Source organism: Miniopterus natalensis, chromosome 7 (assembly GCF_054644295.1).
Source record: "Miniopterus natalensis isolate mMinNat1 chromosome 7, mMinNat1.hap1, whole genome shotgun sequence".
Lineage (NCBI taxonomy): Eukaryota > Metazoa > Chordata > Mammalia > Chiroptera > Miniopteridae > Miniopterus > Miniopterus natalensis.
In genome coordinates, this window is record NC_142087.1 from 10672363 (window position 1) to 10694826 (window position 22464).

At 48.4% G+C, this 22464-nt stretch overlaps 1 protein-coding gene across 4 annotated transcripts; it reads right to left on the reverse strand.

Moving 5' to 3' along the window:
- Positions 1-994: 994 nt before the first annotated feature.
- On the reverse strand, positions 995-20977 carry MANBAL (mannosidase beta like). Of its 4 annotated transcripts, none has more exons than XM_087818744.1 (3): positions 20963-20977; positions 11332-11540; positions 995-1899 (listed from the first exon to the last, which is right to left on the reverse strand). In XM_087818744.1, the coding sequence occupies exons 2-3, from the start codon at positions 11479-11481 to the stop codon at positions 1792-1794; spliced, it is 258 nt and encodes an 85-aa protein (XP_087674870.1). In that variant the 5' UTR covers positions 11482-11540; positions 20963-20977; the 3' UTR covers positions 995-1791. The 4 variants fall into 4 exon arrangements, with proteins under 4 accessions (XP_087674870.1, XP_087674868.1, XP_087674869.1 ...); XM_087818742.1 differs by lacking the exon at positions 20963-20977 and adding an exon at positions 20808-20943; XM_087818743.1 differs by lacking the exon at positions 20963-20977 and adding an exon at positions 20533-20587.
- Between the last annotated feature and the right edge of the window lie 1487 nt (positions 20978-22464).

Below are 22464 nucleotides of genomic sequence, written 5' to 3' on the forward strand. Positions count from 1 at the left end.
CTGGATCATAGGTTGATGCTCAACCACTGAGCCACGCCGGCAGGGCCATAGGTGGTACTTAAAGCCATGAGCCTGGATGAGACCTTCAAGGGAGTGGGTGTAGAGACAAGAGGACCAAGGACTGAATGTGGGCCCCGCTGGTGAGGGGAACCCAGTGATGTTGGAGGAAAACCAGGGAAGATGGGGTCCTAGAAGCCAAAAGAGCTGAATGTTAGAAACTGTCCAGAGCAGGTACGGAATGGGGGAGGGTGGGGCAGAAGATGACCACCCTTGCTTTCCTAGGCCTGTTCTCCAGCAAACAGCCTCTATGGGAGATAATTTAAGGGAGTCGGACCTGCTGAGGTGGGGGATCTTGCCAGGCCCACTGTAGCAGTGCAGGGACCCTCAGAGCACTGAGCCTATTGACACTCACCGAATATTTTACCAAGGAAAGGGCCGTGAACTTGGATCCAAGTCCGAGTTCCAGCACTCAAGCAGTCAGGATTTCAGTCTCCTCTCTCTAAAACGGAGATGACACACGCTCACCCCTAAGTTCCTCCTCATCAGTCATGACATGTGGGAAAGTGTTTGGCAAACTGTAAACCAGCTGGGCAAAGACTTACTATAGGTTGAGGCTTTTCCTTGGCAGCTGACTCAGGGCACGTGGCTGGACCTGTGTGACCCATCCCACACCACATAGGGCCTTTGACTGGGTTTTTCTCAAGCCGCTCTGAGGACAAGCAGCTTCTTCCTCAGGCAGCAGGAAGTGGGGAATGAGTGGGGCCTGGTCCCAGTGGAAACTCTAACACACACATGGACATTCACAAGTGTTTCCAATGACTAAGGGCCACACAAAACAGCTGGCTGGACCCTTCCTAAAAGTTGTCCCAGAATGGCCCCAGCTCTGGCCATCCTCGGCCACAACATCCTACTTCTCTGGGGGTGAGCCATTCCTTTACCCCCAGGGCAGGAACCAGGCTCCCCCTGACCCCAGGAGCAGACAATACACAGGAGCTCAGCATGCGGGGCAGTTTATTCACATTTACTTCCCCCAAACTTCCCACACTGCTCAGGGGATGAAAGAATTGGGGGGTAGGGGGAGAGACATGGGATATTGTAGAGGTAGAAGCCAAAAGGCTCCCCTTGAACGTGCTATGATGGGTTGAAGAGGTTGGTCTGAGAGTGACAGTCCCCCCATTTCAGAGGCTCAGAAAGTCGGGCCCAAGAAACACACACTCATTCAACCAAATCTCTTCCATCTGCCAGAGGAGAACCAGGCATTACCCGGCCCAGGTCTTCTGCTGGCCCTCACGCCAGGCACCTTTCACACCTGGTGGCTGCACTACTAGCCGCGGCGTCTTGACCTAAACAAAACAGGTGAGGCCTGGCTCCACCTGCACAAGCAAAGGAGACAAAGGTGACTGATAAGCAGATCCATGGTGCACAAATAATGGGAGGGCAGTGCTTGTCAGCATTAGATAATGGCTCTAAAACGTAGTGTAAATCCACAAGGTGGGTTGGCTAAAGGCTGGACTCCATGATTAAGTAGAAAACATAACTAATCTGACCCAACTTCTGAACAGACAGACTTCTAAGACAGCCTCTGCTCACAGGGTGTTTCAGGTCCCCTGGCTCTAAACCATCAAGGAAGCAGAAGGAAGAGGAAGTGGCAGTCTGCCCAGCTGGGACCTGGGGCTGTCACACTGTCCAGGTCTCTGAGCCTGGGACGGAGTCAGGAACAGGACATGGAGTCCCAGGAGGGCTGCCTCCAAGGCTCTCGCCCCTCCTGCCCGGCTCCACAGGCCTTGTCTTCTAACGCTTCTTCTTGGCCTCTTTCTTGGGCCTCTTGTTCGTGGAAGGAGCAGCAGCCTTGGGCTTCCTCGTCACCTCCCCACTTCTGGCCTCAGTTGGTTCTGTTTCCTGCATGGTGATAAAACAAAGAGTCCTGCTTAGATGAATCAAGCGTGACACCAGCAAAATGAGATCATGTCTGAAGGGACTTTGCAAACTGAAGCACAGAAACACAAGGGATGGGAACCATGATGGCTGGGACTCAGGAAGGACATGTGTGCAGGACAGCCCCTGGGAGCAGGATAGCCCCTGGGAGCAGGATAGTTAGTAGGAGGAGGCCCAAGGGCAGGACACAGCCTTTGGAGTCTCACAGGCCTGGGTGGAATCTAGGCTCCCACATTCCAGCCAAGTGACCTTGTGGGCAATCTGCTTCCCTTTTCTGTGTCTTGTTTCATCCACCTGTGAAATGGAAATAGCAACGCACACCTTACAGGGCTAATGTGAGGAGGCAAAAATGCATGAAAAGCACCCAGTAAATGTAGTTGCACTCAGTGGCTGGCTGTTCACCCTGGGCAGAGTCTGGGCAGAATTTGGGTGAGGCCCCAGCCAGCTGAGGGGCAGCCCCACTGTGGCTTGCTCTCCTTCTGCCTTGCTGTTCTCCTCCTCCCATCCAACCCACAGAATGCCAAGGCCACAGGGGTGGAGAGCGCCAGCCGGCAGGTAGGCAGCCGCTGCACTGTTCTGTGGCACCTGGCAGAGGTGCCCCACAGGGGAGGGCAGAGGGCAGCCTCAGGGCAGGACTCCAGACTCTCCCAAGGACTAGAGGAGCTCTGGTTATCTGTGGTGTACACTGTGATTTCTTTCCTATAAGATTTGGCTTAAACAAAGGTTCTGTGGCTTAAAAAAGGTTCAAAACTACAGATCCAACCCTGGCTTTCACTGTGCTGATATAAAAGGTGGACTCTAGGGAAGGGCCCTGGCCTGGCTACTCAGCCTCACGTCAGAAGAATCTGGAGAGGACTCAGTCCTGTTGAGTGTCCCCTCCTCCTCTGGGTGATAAATCACAGTGCCACAGCCAGGCAAGACGTCAGCAAGGTCCATCTAGCTCAGAGAGCAATAACCATGGCTCCTGCCTCATCCAGCCCACAGGCAGACTTCACTTGGCCAGTAGAGTTTACTTTTAAGAATTAAGCCAATTGGGAGATTGCCCATTCAATCTGGATCCATAGCTTTCTTGAAAACTTTAAACATCCAGTGACACTAGCCCAGAATCTTCTCATCAAAGAAGTGGGCTGAGCAGCAGCTGCCCATTTATTCATGTGTCCACAGCTCCCATGGCCCTGGTGCCCCCAACACTATGGAAAGAAAATGTTTCTCGGTACCTGTGTTCTTTTATTAAATGGGAAAACAAAAAATAAAAGACTAAGACTATTAGGAGGGAGCACACTTTTTCTGGGCGAGAAAAACATTTTTCCCTGCTTAACTGACCAGCTCCCAGCTTTCAGCTTGCTTTACGCTCTACCCTTCCCAGCTCACCCACTGCCCCTGGTCCAAGCCTCCTCCCTACAGAAGAGGCAGGACCTCGGCTGGGGAGGGGCAGTCCCCGCCCAAGGCCCAGTCCAGAGGTCCTGTGGCTCCCTCTTATCAGCCTGTACTGTCTTCTCTCCATCCTGCCAGCTGAGACATCCGATGTAAAGGCCCAGCCTGTCCCAGGAACCCACCAGTGATCTTCCCAAGATAATAAGGAGGCTGGTCTCTCCTCTAGCCAAGTCTCTGATGGCAGCTCTGGACTTCCCCAGCCTGTCTCTCTGTGCTGACACTGTTTATGTAACTTGGCAAAAAAAAAAAAAAAAATCCCATTAGAAAAGCAAACAAACAAAAAAACCCTCAGAGGAGCCAGTGTGTCAAGTGCACAGGCTGCAGGCTGCTGAGCTCAGCGGGAAGACTACTGTTTAAGGCAAACCCCCACAGGGAACAATGCCTTTGGAGACCTTCCGTGCAGCACCAGTCAGACCCTGGAAACCAGTGAGTTCCTGAGTGCCCTGGGCACACAGGCCCTGATTAGACCAACAGCTTATGCACAGGGAACTTGCCAAGGCCTGCCAGGATCTCCAGGTGGAGCCTCTCTCTGAGCTCAAGGCTGAGTACTTCCTCCAGTTTCAGAGGGGCCCACTTCAGAATCCAGAGACGATGACACCCGGCTGCCGTCCCCTCTGATTCCCTCGCTCCACAGAGCCTCTTTCCTGTGCCTCATCCTTTCTGGCACCTTTCAGACCTCTCCCCTGATCCAGCTGCCTGTCAGACAGCTGAGGTTGGAGTCTGCCAGGCTGTCCCGGCCAAGCATGGTCCCTTCTCCAGCAGGCCAGGGCCTCCTCCCACCCTCTCCCACCTGCAGGCAGAGCAACCAGAGTCCCGGTGAACCCACACGCCCCCCTCCTCCCACATCCAGTCAGTCACCAGGTCCAGTTGATTCGAACTCCTCTACCTCTTGGCTCAGCCCTTCTCTTTAGCACCAAAGTCCCTACTTCAGTTCCAACCTCCCGGCTAACCAACCTCCTGGCTCTCTAAGCCATTCCTTGGGTACCTGCCAAAGGAATTTTTCTGAAGTTGCAGATGCCCCCACCTTAAACCTTCTGGTGGCTTTCCATCGCCCACAGCCTCATGTCCCACACCTGGGCATCTAAGCAGGCCTCCTCTCCAGCCTCATCCGTGCTCTTCTCCACCCCCACACTGAGTCAGGCCCCAGAGCTCCCACTGGTCACCCCTAACAAGAGAACCCTTCTTTCCTTGGCCTCCCAGTAAAGCAAAGCCCTCCTCATGGTTTTCCCAACCCAAGAACACACCCCTACTCACTGTCTAGCCTTCCTTCTCTGCTCCTCTACTTGCAGCCAAGAACATCCCACCCCCACCCCTAACCGCCATGTCCCCAGGAACCTTTTAATGCCACTATTATCTTATCATAGTTCCATGTTCTCAGGTTGGTCTCCCCTACGGGCCTGTGAATTACTTGGGACAGCTTCAATTGTGAATGAATGAATGAATGAATGAATGAATGAATGAATGAAAGAACAGGCAAGACCTCACATAACCATGGGAACTTCATTCTAATTTATGAAAATTCAACTTAGGACCAGGCTAGTTGTGGGCATGGAGGACACAAGCAAATTTAAAACCCAATATACATACCATGAAGCATATATGCCTGGATATATCAACCAATAACAACAACAGCTGCTCATATTATTTACAATATATCAGGCCCTGTGTTCCATAGTCTGAACATCTTATTTTAGCCTCACAAAGTGTCCAATGCGCCCCATTTGATAGTTGAAAGAAGAGATACTCAGAGGTAATATGACTTGGCTAAGGTCTCAGCTGGTGAGCAGCAGAGGCAGGATTTGAACCCAAGCTCTTAACGGTTATATACAGTATAGCCTCTCCCAGGTTCCCAGGGTTCTCAGGGTTATGGAGACGGAGAATCTGAGTCAATTGTGAAATCAACTCTCACTCTGTGTAGTAGCCCCTGGAACCATAGGGTGACCATGAAATGACAAGGACAGCTTGTTCTAGATCCTATTTGTCAATGGGTCATCCAGAACCCACCCTTTGTGCCTAAAGTTCCTACAGGAGTCAGGAAAGTGGGTTAGTGCTCCTCGAGTCATGCTTTACTTTTTACAGGTGAAAGCAGTTCTCTGCGGGTGTGTGTACATATTCTAGGCATTGAGTCATCTGAACGCCCTGTCTCCTCACCCAGACCTCCTCCTCCCTCCCCATCTCAGTTTTTGGCATCGTCACCCACCCAGTTACCCAAGCTAGAAAGCTCCGCTTCATTTCTGAGCTCTCGCCATTCTGTGGTGCCCCACATCCAACCTGTCCCCAGATCCTGTCCACTCTGCTTTCCAGTGGGCTCTCAATCCTACCCGGTCCCCTCTGGATATACACTACTGTATATCAGACTCTGCAGTCTCCTGCCTACCTCTCATTCTATCAGCCTCCCACAGGTTTTCCTCACCACCTGCCACACTGCTTTCAGAATCTAAAACTGTTGTCTCAGGAGACCATGTCTGTTTTCTGCTTTAAAAGTGTCTCTGGTTCCCTCTCAGTATAAAACAAATTCCTAGAGCCTACGCGTGGCCTCCAGGGCTATTCCACACCTCCCTTTGCAGCCCACTCTGCTCCCTTTCATGCTCTGCACAGGCACTCAGCGTCCATGACCCATCTCTCTGTGCCCAGTGTAAGCAGTTCTGTGCCAGGCACCCTGGGGTAATGAAGAAGAGAACGCACACTTAGTGATGTGCACCATGTGGGTGCTTCACAAACATCAACTCAGCGAGCCTCCCATCACCCTGACCAGCCAGCCACTATAAGCTCCATTTTACAGGTGAGGGAACTGAGGCTCACGGAGATTTAGTGACTGGTCCAACGGGGCACAGCTGCCTTCCCCCCAAGCTGTAGGAAAGCAATGGCAGCTGTTATACACATGCTTCAGCTGCTGGGGTCCTAGCCACACAGAGCTGGAGCTCCAAGTCCTTGGCTGGCAAGAATGACTCAGAACGAATGGCTGACTTTTCATTTCTCTTCAACTGCATGTTGCTGGTACAAGCTAGGTGGAGGGCAGACTCCGAAAGCTACAGCCCCGCCTCTAAATCTGGGGGCACCTCTCCTCCTCTGAAGCAAGTTTTAAGTTTCCTCAACAATCACACTGTCGAGAATAAAAGACAACCTCTCCTGCCTGCAGGCTTCTGGGTCCGCAGGGATGGCCTCTGTGGCAGAGGCCTCATCAATAATTAAGAAGCTCCACAGCGCTTACGAGGCCAGAAAATTGCTGCTATTCATGAGCTTCAAACAATCAAATCTGTGCCACATGCATCAAATCCCTCCCGGCGGGGAAAGCGCACAGAATTCTATGGTTTCCGCTACACAGCTCAGTGTGGACGTGGCCCTATAAATCAGGGCAAAGTGTCATTCTGCGCAAACTGAAACCAGGCTTTCCTCTAGAATGGTCCAGGAAAGAAAACCACTGTGCTCAGCTTGGGAGGCCCCAAACACCTTACTGCACCTGATCCTCAAGAACTCTGGGGGCCAGGCCTAAGTGCCCTCCTTTCACAGCTCAGCACACAGGCGCACGGAGTGGAGGGTGGGCCAGCACCCAGGCCAGATATGACCAGTGCTGAAACTCCTGCTGCCCCACTGTGCACTCTGCCAGGGCCCTGAGAAGGCCCTGTGGAGATGGAACCAGCACTGGCCTTGAGAGGAGAACAGGACTAACTGAAACAGGGAGGAGGGGAGGCTGTCCATGTGGGCTCGACAAGGCAAACACAGACACAGCGTACAGGACATGGTTGGCAGGCAAGGAGAACTGTGATTAGTGAGAACAGCCATAGGAGCTCATTCTAGACACAATTCAGAACACAGCCCTTCCCACCGGCTGGTCTGTGGCTCCCTGTGTGTCCAACTATCTCTCCCACAAGCCGGTACACATCTCGAGACCATGTTTATGCCTTCACCCTGCCCACCACACAGCGATCTTTCAGAGACGACTCACCAAGTAAAAAAATCCCTGCAGTCAATTCAACTGCAAACCCCTCCTGAGCTTAAAAAAGTACAGGGCAGGACTGCACAGTTGGTTCTGCAAGCCTGTCTCCCACGGTGTTAAGAATGGGTATACACCTGCCCAGGTTAACTATTTACTAGGGCAGCCTTCACTGGCAATGGGGAGCCTAGTATAAAATCAAGACCCTTGTGCAGAATTTTCCAGCCACTGCCCCACTGCTCCAGGAGGGTGCCATCCAAACCCTGGTTCCAAGGCTGCAAACACTGAAGGGCTTCCTGGCTGACAGTGAAGTCCACACGGGCACCACACTGAAAGCCATCACTCTTGCCATCAGTTCTGGTGAGTTCCCCTCCACTGATCACAATGCTGGGCATCAACTAGTCTTTGTCCGCCCAGCACCCCCTTTCCTTTAGGGCTCTGCCCTTTCTCTATGCCATGTGGTTCTAGGGGCACCTCTCAGTCCCTGTGGCCACAGGAGTGGACAGTTAAGTGCAGCCTGGCAGAAACTGTACCCATTGCTCCTTCCCACCTGTGAGGGAGATGCGAGCATGTGAAGCAGAGGCCTTCCATGAGTTTAGCTAGCGGGCTGAGGCAGAGAAATGGCCTCTCTTGCTTGTAAATCATGAGCAGTAGGATGCAGCTGGGGCCGCTGCAGCCATCTTCCTGACATGTGGCAAGGGCCTACAAATAAAGTCAACACTTACAGGAAAGCCTCTAAAGAGTAGAGACAAACAGAACCCAGAAGACCTTTTGAGCCTCTGAACCCAGCTGGGCCTTGGAATTCCCAGTTCTAAGAGCCAGTACAGTTTTCTGGAGAAACTGCTGGAGCTGAGTTTCTGAACTAAGGGTCCCATTAATATAAGAAGAGACTGTGGCAATCCCCAAAGATAGCAGAGTGGAGGTGAAGGTACCTGGTAGCTGGGGAGATGTGACCTAAACATCTAAAGAGATTAGAACAGTCAACATTTAAACTACTAGCAGAGTTTATGATTAGTTTCCAGATGAACTATTACTATCTGCTGCATGAGTCGCTGAACTAAGGCAACACCCACTTGCCGAGGGTTGAGTGGATCCACATTCTGTGTAGAAACTGGTCCAAGAGGCCTGGGATCAGCTCAGGCAGGCTTTTGAGATGGGAGGGGAGACGGGCTCCCTACCTCCACTGCCTTAGTACCCACTCCTGAAACTCCAGGAGTTGGGCTCCATCACTATGGCACTCCACTATGAGAAAAGTTGTAGACTATCTTCCCAGAAAATGTGCCTGAAAATGAGAACATCACATTTTTGTGCACAATTCCAGGGAGCTCAGACTTCTAAAGCCTACCTAGGGACACCCTAGGAACTCAGGAACTCCCCATTGAAAATTCTGTTCTACTGAAACCAAATTCTGAAGGGCAGCAGCCTGAACAGGACATCGTCGTCAAACTGAGCAGCTTCTCCTAAATCACACAACTATTGTCACTGCCGGTCTCTGTGGGGACTGGGTTTCCACGTCCTCTCCTTGAACCACTGGGTGGTTTTCAGGGAGACCACAGTCTCCTGGTCCTCTGCCCACTGCTCTGCCAAGGCCCCTGAGAGCAAGAAGAATGGAGACTCCAGCTTTGTCTGCACAGCACTCCTGCTCCTCTGAGAACTGGCCCTCCCCTCCTCCCCTAGAGATCACGCCACAGGATCCTAACCTCCCCCCACACTGGCCACAGCTGTCCCAAGCTAGGCCAGCTACAGCTCCTTCCCTGGGGATTTTGAAACTGGGACCAAGCAGGAAGGCAGCCTCCAGATGCTGCAGCTGAAGGACGTGGCCTCTGGGGGCTGTTAGTGGCCATGTTTCTTCTTAACCACAGCAACAGACATGGAGGAAGCAGGGCCTGGGTGAGAGAAGTGAAAGGTAGAGAGAGAGAGAAGCAGAGGCGAGCAGATGGTGAGCGATGAGGTCCCGGGGTGCCACCCCCTGCAGAGGCTCAGGCGCAGCAACCCCATCTCCTCAGTATACCTATACTGCACAGAAGTAGATTCAAGTGGTTTGGCAATGTCTTAAGTTCAGGCCTGTCCTGAACTTTGATTTCCCTTGAAAAGCTTAGCAATTCATTCTTAGGGTTTCAAGAACTAATGCTATGCTGATTCCCAGGTCTCTATTCCCAGCCCCTCACTTGGTGTCTTGCTATTATCACACTGCATACTTTGTAGAACTGAACACCTCCTGTCCTCCCGAAATTGGTTTGTGCTTCAGGAAATGGTCTAAGGACTAGACCGGTGGCTGCGTAACAGAATCACCTGAGCACTGGAAGAAAATACTGATCCAGCGCTTCAAATTACAATGAATCAGAATCTCTGTGGGTGCAGCCCAGGCTCAAACAAATATTTGTTTTCTGGGGTCCTAGTTTAATGAGGTGTCAGTGAGGGGGGAAAAGTTCTCATTTGGCTTAGGATTCCAGGAACTTTGGTTTTGATTTTACCAACTGGTTCTTGCTCCTGCTATGAAAAGGAAGGGGGTGGGGTGGGAAGCATTTGTATGTGTTCCTTTTTTCTTCCCTGATTACCCCCAAAAGAGCTTTCAAATAATCTCCTAAGTATTGAAGTACTAAAGTCATAAACTAGTTGCAAAAAAATTAGCTTACTGGAACAGAAAAGACATTCTTTTGCTTTTCAAAGGCTTTCCCATCATCTGGAGCCAAAAATATTATCTTCTGACCCAAAAGCCACTAATAAACCTTGTTTCTTTCTATAGGCCAAGCAAGAGAGATGATTTTGCCCTAAGCAACAAGGCAAAAAGAACAAGATTATTCTCTGGATCCTCCCACCCCCAGTCCTGCACTTTCCCACCTCAGGCCACCCTCTACTTCCAGGTACCTCCCTCCTGCCCTTCGGCAGCCTGGAGTTCCACAAGCTTTCCCCATTCCCACAGGCTCCTTTCCTTCCTAAGGGCTCCCTAGCCCCAAGTTAAATGCCCCTATCTTTTCCCCTCTCTGTCCAAATTCCAAATCTCAGCTAGCTGCTAGGCACAGTCTCTCAGCAGTCTTAGGACTATTCCTTTCTTTTTAAGATTGTTTCTGCACAGAATACTGTGTCCTCTCTCCATCTCTTTAGGAGTTTGAATGAGAGAAGGTTGCATTATGAGGGCACACAGAGGAAAGCTGGCAGTGGAATCCCTGCATAACTGGGGCCATTTGCTAGTGATGCACTAATACGAAGTTAAATTAATGGTACTATATTTTGTTACTGATCCATTGGAAAACTGAAAAAAAAGCCTCAAACAGTATGCTTCAGTTATGAAGACAACTCACTTGTGTGAGCCTCACTCCCCTAAACTGCAAGATAAATTAAAATGAAAGCTTATGTACTATATTTCTATTTTAAAAGATGAGGTTATTGTCCCAAATTAATCTCTAAATGGCAAAGTAGGTGAGGAAAGGAGGAATGGAGGCATACTGTCAACTCCTTGCCTCAAAAGAGCTCAACCCACTGGGTGACAAAGAACCTCAGATATCAATAAGGGCACCCCTTTCTGAGTTTCCTCTGGCCTTGCTGACTCCCCTAGCTGCACCTCTCATGCGCCCTCTGTGCTCCAGCCACCATCACCTTCACTCAGTCCCTGAACTAGCTGCTCCTTTACTGCACATGCAGTTCCCTCTCCCTCAGGAAGGAGGGGGGAGAAAGAGCCCAGCCTCCCAGTCCCCCCTTTTCATACACTCTCACAGTACCCTGTACTTCTCAGGAAACATGTATGCTTCACATCTGCCCTTCCCCCAAGGACCAGCAGCTCCCTGAGGGCAGACACCACATCTTTCAGCACAGTGTGACATGCAGTAGGCGCTACATAAAAATCTGCTTAACACCTGTGTGAATAAATACAGTATCAATCACATGGCTCAATGCCACCAAGCGGGAAGTTGGAGACACACTGTATCAACAAAGCCCAGCACAGTCCCTGCTGATTTTGTTGCTGTGATATATATTTTTAGTACCCAGAACCCAACCCGAGGAGCTGAGGGTCACAGAGAAGGACTCACCGCCTCGTAGGACTTGGGAACAGGAATGATGATGGCCAGCACACAGATGAGCTGGAAGATGGCCCCCAGGAAGAGTCCATACCGTAGCAGGTTCTCCAGGAAGGTGGGCTCAGGCACCTCAGGAGGTGAGAAGTCCAGGTCGGAGGCCATGGCCTCAGCGGCCTGCTGCCCGAGGTCTCCTCTGACTCACCACACTCCAGAGTCAACTTCTAAAGTCAAAAGATAAGTGTCATTTTCTACAGCTGACTTTTATATTGTCCCACTGTGCAATACACACACATACACGTAGGAATATATAAAGCAATTGTGGTGAGGTCTTAACAATTCTTGAATCCAGGTGGCAGATACATGGATAGTCATTGAACCATTCTTTCAATTTTTCGGTATGTTTGAAATTTTTCCAATTATAAAGTTAGGGGAAAATAAATAAGTAAATGCAAACACTTCAACAAAAGTCTCAAAGCAACACACATTTACTGAGGGACTGCTAGGTTACAGGTCTCTCGTGTGTTCATTTATTCATTCAACAAATGCTTATTGCACACCGAGCACTGAAGCGTGAGCAGAACAGACACACCCGTTCTCTTGGAGCCTACACCTCAGGAGACAGGCAAAGAACACATCCCGATGGGAACGCCAGCTATTTACAACTGTTCTGAAAAAACGTAAGAAGGGCATCATTTTATTTTGTACAGGGTGACAGGAAGTGCTCTCTGAAGCAGTGAGGGGGATAAAGTGGCAGAGATATGAAGTGCTAGAGGGAGCCACCAGAATATCGCAGGGAACACATTCCAGGCAGAGACAAAAGCAGTGTAGAGGCCCTGGGGCAGGGATATGCCAGAGAGAGGGGCACAGGAGGGAGAGAGGAAAGAGGTAAGGTCACAGAGGTAAGGTGGAGGCTGACCTTGCAGGACCCTCACGATTTCAATTTGATTGAGTAACATGTAAAGCCACAGAAGGGCTTTGAGCAGAGAAGTGACATGGCTTAACTTACACTAATGGGGGAAGGAGAGGTGCAGAGTGCACACGGAGACCAGTGAGGAGGCTATTGCCAGTAACCCAGTAAGAGATGCTGGGGACATGGATGGCAGGGGCAGTGGTGGAAGGTCCGGCTTCAGCCCACCTCTGGCCTCTCCTTTTAGCAGGGCCCCCCAATCCTAATACCCTGGTCAAGCTGAAAGAACTGCCTGTAATTCTCCAAGAGCACTGGGCTCTTCCACAGTCCTGGACCTCTACCCAAGCTGCACAATCTGCCAGGAATGCCCTTTCCTGTTTTGGCTGCCTGGCGAAGCCCCCCACTCTACCTCCAAGGCTGAGCTCAAGTGCTACCTCCCCAGCGTGTCTTTCTTATTGCCCCCCCTCCTACCCTGGTATGACTGAACTACTCCCCCTCTACCACAGCACTCACAAGTGGCTTCCTTCTGCCCATCTCAACAAAAAAGGGGCAAAATTACTTTGGAAGCAGGCCCACCTGACTCCAAAGTCCTTTGCGTTTTCAGAGATCTGCCACAATGCAATTTTCTGTGAAATATGAGCTGTCTAACATGGTGACCAAGAGTCACATGTGCTATTGAGAGTTGAAATACAGCTAGTCCAAGCTGAGAATGGCTGTTAACTACACAATCAATTTAGAAGATAGTATGAACATAAGAATGTAAATTATCTCATTAATAATGTGTTATTTGATTACATGTTGAAGTGATATATTGGGTTAAATTATTTACATTATTAATTTCACCTTATTTTGAAAAGAACAAAGTCAGAGGATTCACTTTCTGATTTCAAATCTTATTACAAAGCTACAATAATCAAAACAATGTGGTGCTGGTATAAGAATCTAGGCCAGTGGAATAGGATACAGCTCCCAGAAATAAATCCTCACATATACAGCCAATTCATTTCTGAACAAGGGTTGCAAGACCATTCAGTGGGGAAGGGCAATCTTTTCAACAAATAGTGCTGGCAAAACTGGATATCCACATGTGAAAGAATAAAGCTGGACCCCTACCTTACACTATATATAAAAATCAACTCAAAATGGATCAAAGATCTAAACTTAAGAGCTAAAATTATAAAACTTATGGAAGAAAACATGGGGGAAACTTTTTGTGACACTGGATGTGACACCAAAAGCACAGGCAGCAAAAGAAAAAAATAAAATGGGCTTCATAAGAATTAAAAATCTTTTGTGCATCAGAAGACATTATTAAGACAGTGAAAAGACAAATTGGAAAAGTTTGGTGGTCTCAGAAAGTTAAACAGAATTACCATAAGATCCAGCAATTCCCCTCTTAGGTATATACCTAAAAGAACTGAAAGCAGGGACTCAACCAGATATTTGTATATCAATGTTCACAGCTGCATTATTCATAATATTCAAAAGATGGAGACAGTCAGGAGTCTACCAACACATGAAACAATGAACAAGATGTGGCAATTACATACAAAGGAAGGGCGTTCAGCTATAAGAGGAACAGTATTCTGACACATGAATGAACCCTAACATTATGCCAGGTGAAATAAGTCAGACACAGAAGGTAGAGAGACACAAACTAGAACATAAGTAACCAGGGGCTAAAGGAGGGGAGTGGGGGATTATTGTTTAATGGGTATAGTTTCAGTCTGGCATGATGAAAAAGCTCTGAAAATAGACAGTGGTGAGGGTTACACAATATTGTGAATGCCACTGAATTGTACACCTACAAATAGTTAAAATAGTAACTTTTATGTTATGTATATTTGACCACAATACAAAATAATTTTATGTTTCATTTTACGTTTTAAATGTAGCTACTAGAAAACTTGCAATTATACTGGTGGCCTGCACTGCATTGCCACAGCATAGCTATGGCTAGAGACTGCCCAAGACCTTCCTCCACTCTGGCTCTACAGTTTCACTGCTTCGCAATACTTTTCCAACATGGAGGAGTGACTACAGAATAACAAAAACGACTTCTAGCTAAACAGGCTTGGGTGCAAATGTACACTGTCTCTCTCAACCTGGTCCCCGAGGAAGGCTCATGCCTGTGCCAACAAGATGGCGCCTTCTCACACTGCTTGTCTTCTTTGGGAATAGTCTTCAAAGCCTGAGGTCCCCCTTTCCCCAAAGTCCCCAGAGCTTGCTGGTCTTCATCCCCCCAGGAAGGATCCAATTTCTGGAAAGAACCCAACGTCACCTGGACCCAAGTGTGGTGAATCAGGTGGGGCCGCAAGCTCAGGAATACCATGTTTGGTCAAATGCAAGGCATGACACCAAGACACCAGGCAGATTTTTGGGGGTGGCTCATAAACTGGCCCTGAAGTGAACTCCAAGGCAGCCAGGAGAACAGCCTCACCAGAGGAGCCGCACAGCCCCACAGGGCTCTGTATCCTATGACCTGTCAATAACAAGGTGCGGGAAAGGTCTCTCATTTCTTCAGTTGCACCATATACACACACGTTTTTCAAATGCCTTCAGCAGCTCTCCCCTCCCCTCGCCTTTCCCCACCCCCTTCCCCAGGCCTGTTTTCCTTGCCTCTCTCCCCGAAGCTCCAAGGGCCCTTCTTCTACCTCTGTGACTTGTTTCCTGAGCCCATTTCTTCTGCGGCTCACTTCTTCTACCTCTGTGACTTTCTAAATAAACTTTTGGAGGAAAACAAAAATGCCTTCAGCCTCAAGCTTTACTCTTAAGGCTGTAACAAGCCTACTTGGCTTATTGATATTTAGATTTATTAGTGCTACTAACAACACTGTTATGAATAATTGTTGCACAATAAAACATGGGGCCAGGAATCAGGAATCACCGGCACAAACTTTGACTCCATCAGCAATCAGCTACACTTTGGGCCCATCTCGTGACCTCCTGGAGAATGGATGTCCTCATAAGCCAAACAACAATATCTATTCAAAGCTACAATGCATTTAGGCTTCTTTTCTTTTTTAATCATGGCAATTAGGCAATATATAACAAGAGCTATAAAAGTGATTATATCCTTTGAATGAATAACTCACTTCCTAGAATTTACAGTAAGGAAACAATTCAAAAGAAAAGGCTTCAGGTATATAAAAGTTCATGGCAGTGCTAGTCATAACACTGAAAAACAGGAAGCAACTAAAGTGTCCAACAATGACAAAATAGTTAACCCAGTTATGGCACATCATGGCCTATTCCCCCTTCACTAAAAAGGCAAATATAAATGTTGTGTTTCAGGTCAGGGGAAAGTCTTTGCAAAATAACATTAATTGAAAAAAGAAAACAAAAATGGTGATGGAAGAAAATTTGACTTGGGGAAGTGAACACACAATACAGTGTACGGATGATGTGTTGTGGAATTGTGCACCTGAACCCTATATAATTTTGTTAACCAGTGTCACCCCAATTCAATAAAAAGGGGAAAAAGTTTTCCAACTTAATCAGAATGTTCCCACCTCCAACACACAGCTTTACAAGATACAAAGCATATAAAAATACACAAATGTGTCCCTCCCAAATAAAACACTGCATCACAAAAAGAAAAAGCAATGATATAAACACTGTGACTGCAACCATTAGAAACTGTGATTTCTTTGGCTAAAGATCAAAAGAGGCCATAGGAAAATGTAAATAGTTGCTGTGAAAGTGAAGGGGTCATTAGTTTTAATTTTTGGAATAATACTGAAACAATGAATACAATTTACAAGGAAAATTCTGCCCTGGCCCATGTGGCTCAGTTGGGTGGAGCCTCCCTTGTCCTGTATACCGAAAGACTGTGGGTTTGGTTCCTGGTCAGGACACACACCTAGGTTGTGGGTTCAATTCCTAGTCGGGACATGTAAGGAAGGCAATCAATACTCTCCCCCCCCCCTTCTCCTCTAAAATCAATAAGCACATCCTCCAGTAAGGATTAAAAAATAAGAATTAAAAAATTAAGAAATAAAAGGAAAATCCATGCCCTATGTACTTCCTTCACAAGACTTTTATAGGGTATAATGAAGCGCTGTCCAATAGAACTTTCTGCAAGGATGGAACTGTTCTATATTTGTGCTAATATGGTAGCCACCAGCAATGTGGCTTTTGAGAAACTGAATTTTATTTAACTTTAATTAATTTAAAGATCAACAGTCACATGTGGACCCCCATATTGACCCATGCAGGTATAACAGGAGGGGTGGTTTTTAAAAACTTCTGAAAAACAAAATGTTCTATACACATTGTGTATGCTTTAGAATTCCTAATTTTCTCTGCACCCCTGTACTTTACTTCCCAGCCTGCTTGCCAGTATTTCTGGGTTTTCCTTTCCTGATCACAGAAGTCACATGAGTCCGACTCATCCTTCAGCTCCCAACTAGCAGTCATTACCCTCTGGCTTCCTGTGATAGGTTCTGTTCACCACCACCCCACGCACCCCAGCACTGTCACAGCAGTAGCAGTGAATAAATCATTTGCCAGAAGTGCACACACTCATCTCATTTACTTCACAACCAGCCCAGGAGGCAGGTACCACTAATGAAGATGAGGAAACCGGGGCTTGGAGAGGTTACATGGCCCAGCCAGGGACTACTTGGCTCAGAAGTGGCTAAGTCAGGATTCAAACGGGCTGGCTCCTCCAGACCCTGAGCTCTTAACCACGAGGTCAATGGTTTTCAAACTACAGGCTGTGCCCCATTAGTAAGCTGTGGAAACCATTTCTAAAGCTATAACCAGCACTTTTTCTTTTTAACCTTATTAGGCAGCACTTTAAATAAATGACAATAGAAAATACCACATTAGTAAGGGTGAGCATTATGTCCTGAAGTTTTTTTCAATCATATCCACCTACAGCCAAGTATGGATGTTCTGAGTAAAAACTCAAAATGTATTTTTTCTAATCCTCATCCAAGGATATGTTCTTATTGCTTTTTCAAGAGAGAAAGGGAGAGAGAGGGAGAGAGAAATACCCATCAGTTGCTTCCTGTACACGCCCTGACCAGGCATTGAGCCTGCAACCTTTTGGTGTACAGAACACCACTCCAACCAACCGAGCCACCCGGCCAGGACCCAAAATGTATTTCTTATTGTTTGAGAAATACTACACTGAGTCTAATGTTTCTTACTTGTGTCACTATAAGCTCCTGGAAAACAGGGACCCTGGGTGCATCTTGAGTTAATTCCTGGCCCTGACTGAAATATTTGGTAAATGATGAAGCCTATGCCTGTTTCCCACCTTTAAAGCAACAGCAGATGCCTCAACCAACTGCCTCATTTAAGTATGAGGAGTTGAGAGGCACGGGGCTTGCTTAGGCTTTCCCAGTGAGTTAGAGCAGAAATGAATATCCTGCAATGTCTCTAACCCTGTGGTGCTCAGACTAAAGAGCAAAGGGGAAATTCCCCTAACAGAATTTAATAAAAAGTACATGCCCATTTATAACCAAACATGGAAAAGAATTTCATAAGGTTACTAGACCCCCTGAGGTTCATACCCAAATGCCAGACACTAGTGGTCAGAGGCATTCACTCGTTGGACAAATATTTATTGAAAACCTACTATGTACTGGGCAATATTCTAGTTCCTGCCATGCAGTTTTCATACAATTAGTGGCACTCACACATATACACATATTACGTAATGTCAGGAGTATTACAAGAAACTATAAAAAGGGAGAAAAGAGGTGCTATTTTATATGGGGTGGTCAGGGGAGGTGACATTCCCCAGAAGCAAGAAGCAAGCAAAGGAACAAGTCATTAAAATATCTGCTAGGGTAACCCCAGATGAAGGAACAGCAAGGGATAAGGTCCTGAGGCAGGAATGAACTCAGTGATCAAGAACAGTCGAGTAAGCAAACTGTGAAGGGTCAACAGGCCATTACAAGGACTTTGGCTTTTCCTCTGCGTGAGAGAGGAGCCAGTGGAAGGTTCTTAGAGATGATGATGATGATGGCATGGTCTGACTCATCTTAAAATGGCCCCTCTGGCTATTGTGTTGAGAACAGACTGTAGGGGACAAGGAAACCAGTTAGGAGGTTACTATAACAGGCAAACAGTCACACTTGCACCAGAGCAGTAGCAGTGGAGGTGGGAAATTCTCAGGTTATAGATATATTTTGAAGAGAGAGCCAACAGGATTACTGAGGTGAAATCTGAAAGAGAGAAGTTAAAAAATAATCCCTGAAGGTGAAACTATTTTATATGATACTGTAATGGCAAATACAGGACATTAAGCATTTGTCAAAACCCACAGAACTTTACAGCACAAAGAGTAAACTTTAATGTGTGCAAATAGATTTTTTAAAAATCATTTAGGAGGTCAGGGTGTATCAGATGGAATGTAGAACGGGACATTATGAATCTAAATCTATATAAATGCATTAAACAACTTCACTGAAGGGGTCGGGAGAATTGGGTACCGACTTCAGTAACTTTGGAAACGAGTAACATCTATAAGACTAAAGGAAAAAGGAACTATACATGTGCACTGTACTCCAGTTATTAAGTTATCCCCACAGAGGATATAGGTTAACAATTCTGAAGCCACTATATATGTACACTGGAATTGAACAATTAAGTAAATGAATGGGAGATGGTGAAAGCTAAGTTTGTAACCATTGGAGTGGAAGGTTACAGATAAGCCAGAGACTAGCATGATTCACATGGAATGGATGAATTGCAGACACAGTATAAACTCATGTTCAGCTTAATATAGATACCAGTGGTTACATATAGAAATATTTATAGATATGTGTAAATATACAAGTTAGATACACACATAGATCTCTTGCTCTATCCACTGAGAGGGCCTAGAAGCACGAGCATCCCAGTAGCAATGAGCACACCTAGCACGCAGATTTTGGTGTCTAATACCATTCTCCAATAAAAGGAACCAGGAGTCCTTGGAGAAATTATTAATTCTAGGACTGAGGCAGAAAATATGCAAGATAAGCCTGGAGCAGAAAGTAAAGTATTCAACAGAACAAAGCATTGATTGGGGTATGTCAAAGGGATATAGGACACAACTGAAAGGGAGTAACTACAGTAGAAAAACTTGACTACCTCAAGTTAGTGATCCAGATTAACATCAATAGTGCTAACTTATATTTGGTAGTATGTGCCCTTGATGTGATATGAGAATGGCACTTTCTCTTTGTGGTCTTCCTCACTCTAGCTCATAACTCCACAATCTAATCGTGAGAAAACCACCAAACCCCAATTGATGGTCATTTTATAAAATAGCTGACTAGTAACAAAACTGTGAAGTTTATCTAAAACAAGTCTGAGAAACGATCATAGCCAAGAGCAGCCTGATAAGATGTGACCACTAAATGTATGTAATGTGGTATCCTGGAACAGAAAAAGGACATTGGGGGGAAACTGAGCAAATCTGAATAAAGCATAGATTTTAGTTAATAATAACTTTCCAGCCAGCCAGGCGTGGATCAGCCATTGAGCATCGACCTAGGATCCAGGCAATCGGGGTTCGATTCCCAGCCAGGGCACATGCCGGGGTTGCGGGCTCAATCCCCAGTCCGGTCGTGCAAGAGGCAGCCAATCAGTGACTCTTTCATCATTGATGTTTCTATCTCTCTCTCCCTCTCCTTTCCTCTCTCTGAAATCAATAAGGACATATTTAAAAAATAATTATAATAACCCTCCAATATTAGTTCATTAACTGTGAAAAATGTACTTTACTAATGTGTTAATAAGGGAATTGGGTGTGGGGCACTTGGGAACTGTTGTATCTTCACAATAATTATGTAAATCTAAAACTGTTCTAAAACAAAAGGTTAGTGAAAAAGTCAACATTTCAAAATAAGTAACCCCTGAGACATTTATAGCTCTCCAGACTTAGCAAATAGAAAATCTCTAAGACTGAAAATCCCAGATTCCAAGTGTGTTAGTAGACGATTCTTGGCTTCCAATACATCGATTTTAAAATTCTGTTCGGAATTCAACTAAAACAAACTACGGGATAGACAATCAGCGTCACGAGTTCGTCACTGTCCCACAGCGATGGGCTGTGTACACCCAGACCCATCCCGTTACAAGTTCCCGAGAACGCTGGAGAGGGGGTTAAAACTGTGCCCTGCGAAAGGGCGAGCCAGCCCCCAGAGCGGTGAGAACCCGCAGCCCAGGCTGGGACCCGCGTACGGGTGTCCTGCAAAACGTAATGAACAAACTCCAGCTTGTTACCGCCACTTAAAAAGTGTGAGGTTCCCCATATTCGTTCCCCGCTTGTTTGGAAAAGAATCCACCCGATACGCACCGAGCACCTTCACCGCCGGCTCCGCACTCCCCGCCCGCTTAACCCTCGGATCGAGCCTCCGCGCCCGCTGCACGGGAGGGAACTGGGAGCCGGGGAGGAAACCAGGGGTGGCCCGCGGCCGCCCCCCGCGAGCTCCGGCCCCTCCGGGGGCTCCCTCCCGCCGGGGAGAGGCCAGGGGACGGCCCTGAGGAGCGCCGGGTACGGGCCGGCTCTGGGCAACGGCGCTGGCGGTACCGGGCGAGGCCTTCCACCTGCAGGAACCCAATCCCCTCCGCAACTAACTTCCTAACGAGCCACTGGAAAGTTGTTCCGGCCGCGCGCAGAGGCAGAGGCCGGCGGACCGGAGCCGCCGGGACAGCACCGCGCGGCGGCCCGGCCCACGCTCCACTCGGTTCCCGCCGCCCGCGACTCCGCCCAGCACTGGGCCGCGGCCCGGCCGCCCGCGCCGCCGCACTCACCGCCCGCGCCGCCACCGCGCGCCGCTGCCCCGGAAGTGGTTCTGCGGAACCACAGAGCCCGGAAGTGACGGGCCTGAGACGCCGCCGCCTCGGCTCCGCCCGCGTTGCTACGGCTGGTGCTGTGCTGGGCTTTCGTGCGGGCTTTGCGGGTTTGAGCCGAAGGGAGAGGCCCAGGGAAGCGAGGCCGAGACCCCCTCGCTTCTCCGAGCCTATGGCCCAGCCCGTTTCAGCAAACGCTTATAGGTGTTTCTAGAAGAAGCCCCAATCCTGCGCCCGGCCCTGAGCCAGCGGCCCGCAGCGCTGAGGGCGGGGAGACGGGCAGGCGCGTCGCTGTGATTGTAACGGGTCCAGGCGGTTGGAGTGCGTCCGAACCGCCGGGGCACCTCTGCCTCGTGCTGGACCAGGCCGGTGCAGCCGCTGCCTTCAGGGAGCCGGCGTTCCGGTGGAGGGAGAGAGACTGAAATAGTTAAAGGAACGTGCAGTCATGGAACGGGACAAGTATTTGAAAGGCGCGAATAGGGCTCGGGGCCGCGGAGGGGCAGGAGGCCGCGTTCCGGGTGCGGTAACCCGCCTCCGCCAGGCCCCCATGGTTTGTGCCCCCTGGTGTCCTTGCCCTTGTGTGCGCCCCTCCGACACCGCATAGGGCAGAGCAGTGTAACCGGTAGGACACTGGAAGTCTGCAGCGCGAGCTCCAAGGTTAAGACATAACGCCTTTGCTCTCCTTCGATCACGCGTGGGGAACCCGCGTGGCGAAGACGGTCAAGCAGCCCTGGAGAGAGGCTCCTGCCAACAGCCAGCTCCAGCTTGCCAGCCGTGCGCACGGCCCTGGAGCGCATCCTCCGGTCTCGGAGGCCTTCAGACCGCAGCCTTGGCCAGAATCGTAAACATAGTCTCATGAGAGGCGCGGAGCCAGAAACACTCAGCAAAGTCACTCTTGAACTCCCGGCCCACAGGAATCGTGAAATAATAAATGCTACTTTTTAAGCTCTTAAGTTTCAGACTTATTTGTTGTGCAGCATAGATAAGTCATACGTAGATCAAGGAGGAGAGGGGTTGGATGCTGGAGATTCAAAAAAGAATTAAGGCCCAGCCCGCATGGCTCAGTGGCTGAGCCTCGACCTAGGATCCAGGAGATCGAGGTTCGATTCCCAGTCAGGGCACATGCCCGGGTTGCCAGCTCGATCCCCAGTCGGGGATGTGCAGGAGGCAGCTGATCAATGACTCTCATCATTGATGTTTCTGTCTCCCTCTCCCTCTCTCTGAAATCAATATTTTTTTTAAAAAAATTAAGACCTAATCGTACCCTCAAAGAGCTCAGAAATTATTATAATTCACTCAACATCCACTAATCCCATACTGTGTGAGGTGGTGTGGAGGATCCAAAGAGATACCATTCACTCATTCAACAAATATTTATGGAGTTTCCAGTCTGGATCATGTGCTGTGGAACTGAGAAGACAATGATGAGAAGGTGGGTTCCT

What these genes read in the sequence shown, in the direction of transcription:
- MANBAL (XM_087818744.1), bottom strand. Translation starts at nt 11,481, where the DNA reads ATGGCCTCCGACCTGGACTTCTCACCTCCTGAGGTGCCTGAGCCCACC. An exon ending in TTCCCAAGTCCTACGAGGCG is followed by an intron (nt 1,900 to 11,331) that starts GTGAGTCCTTCT and finishes ATCACCATGCAG; the next exon opens with GAAACAGAACCAACTGAGGC.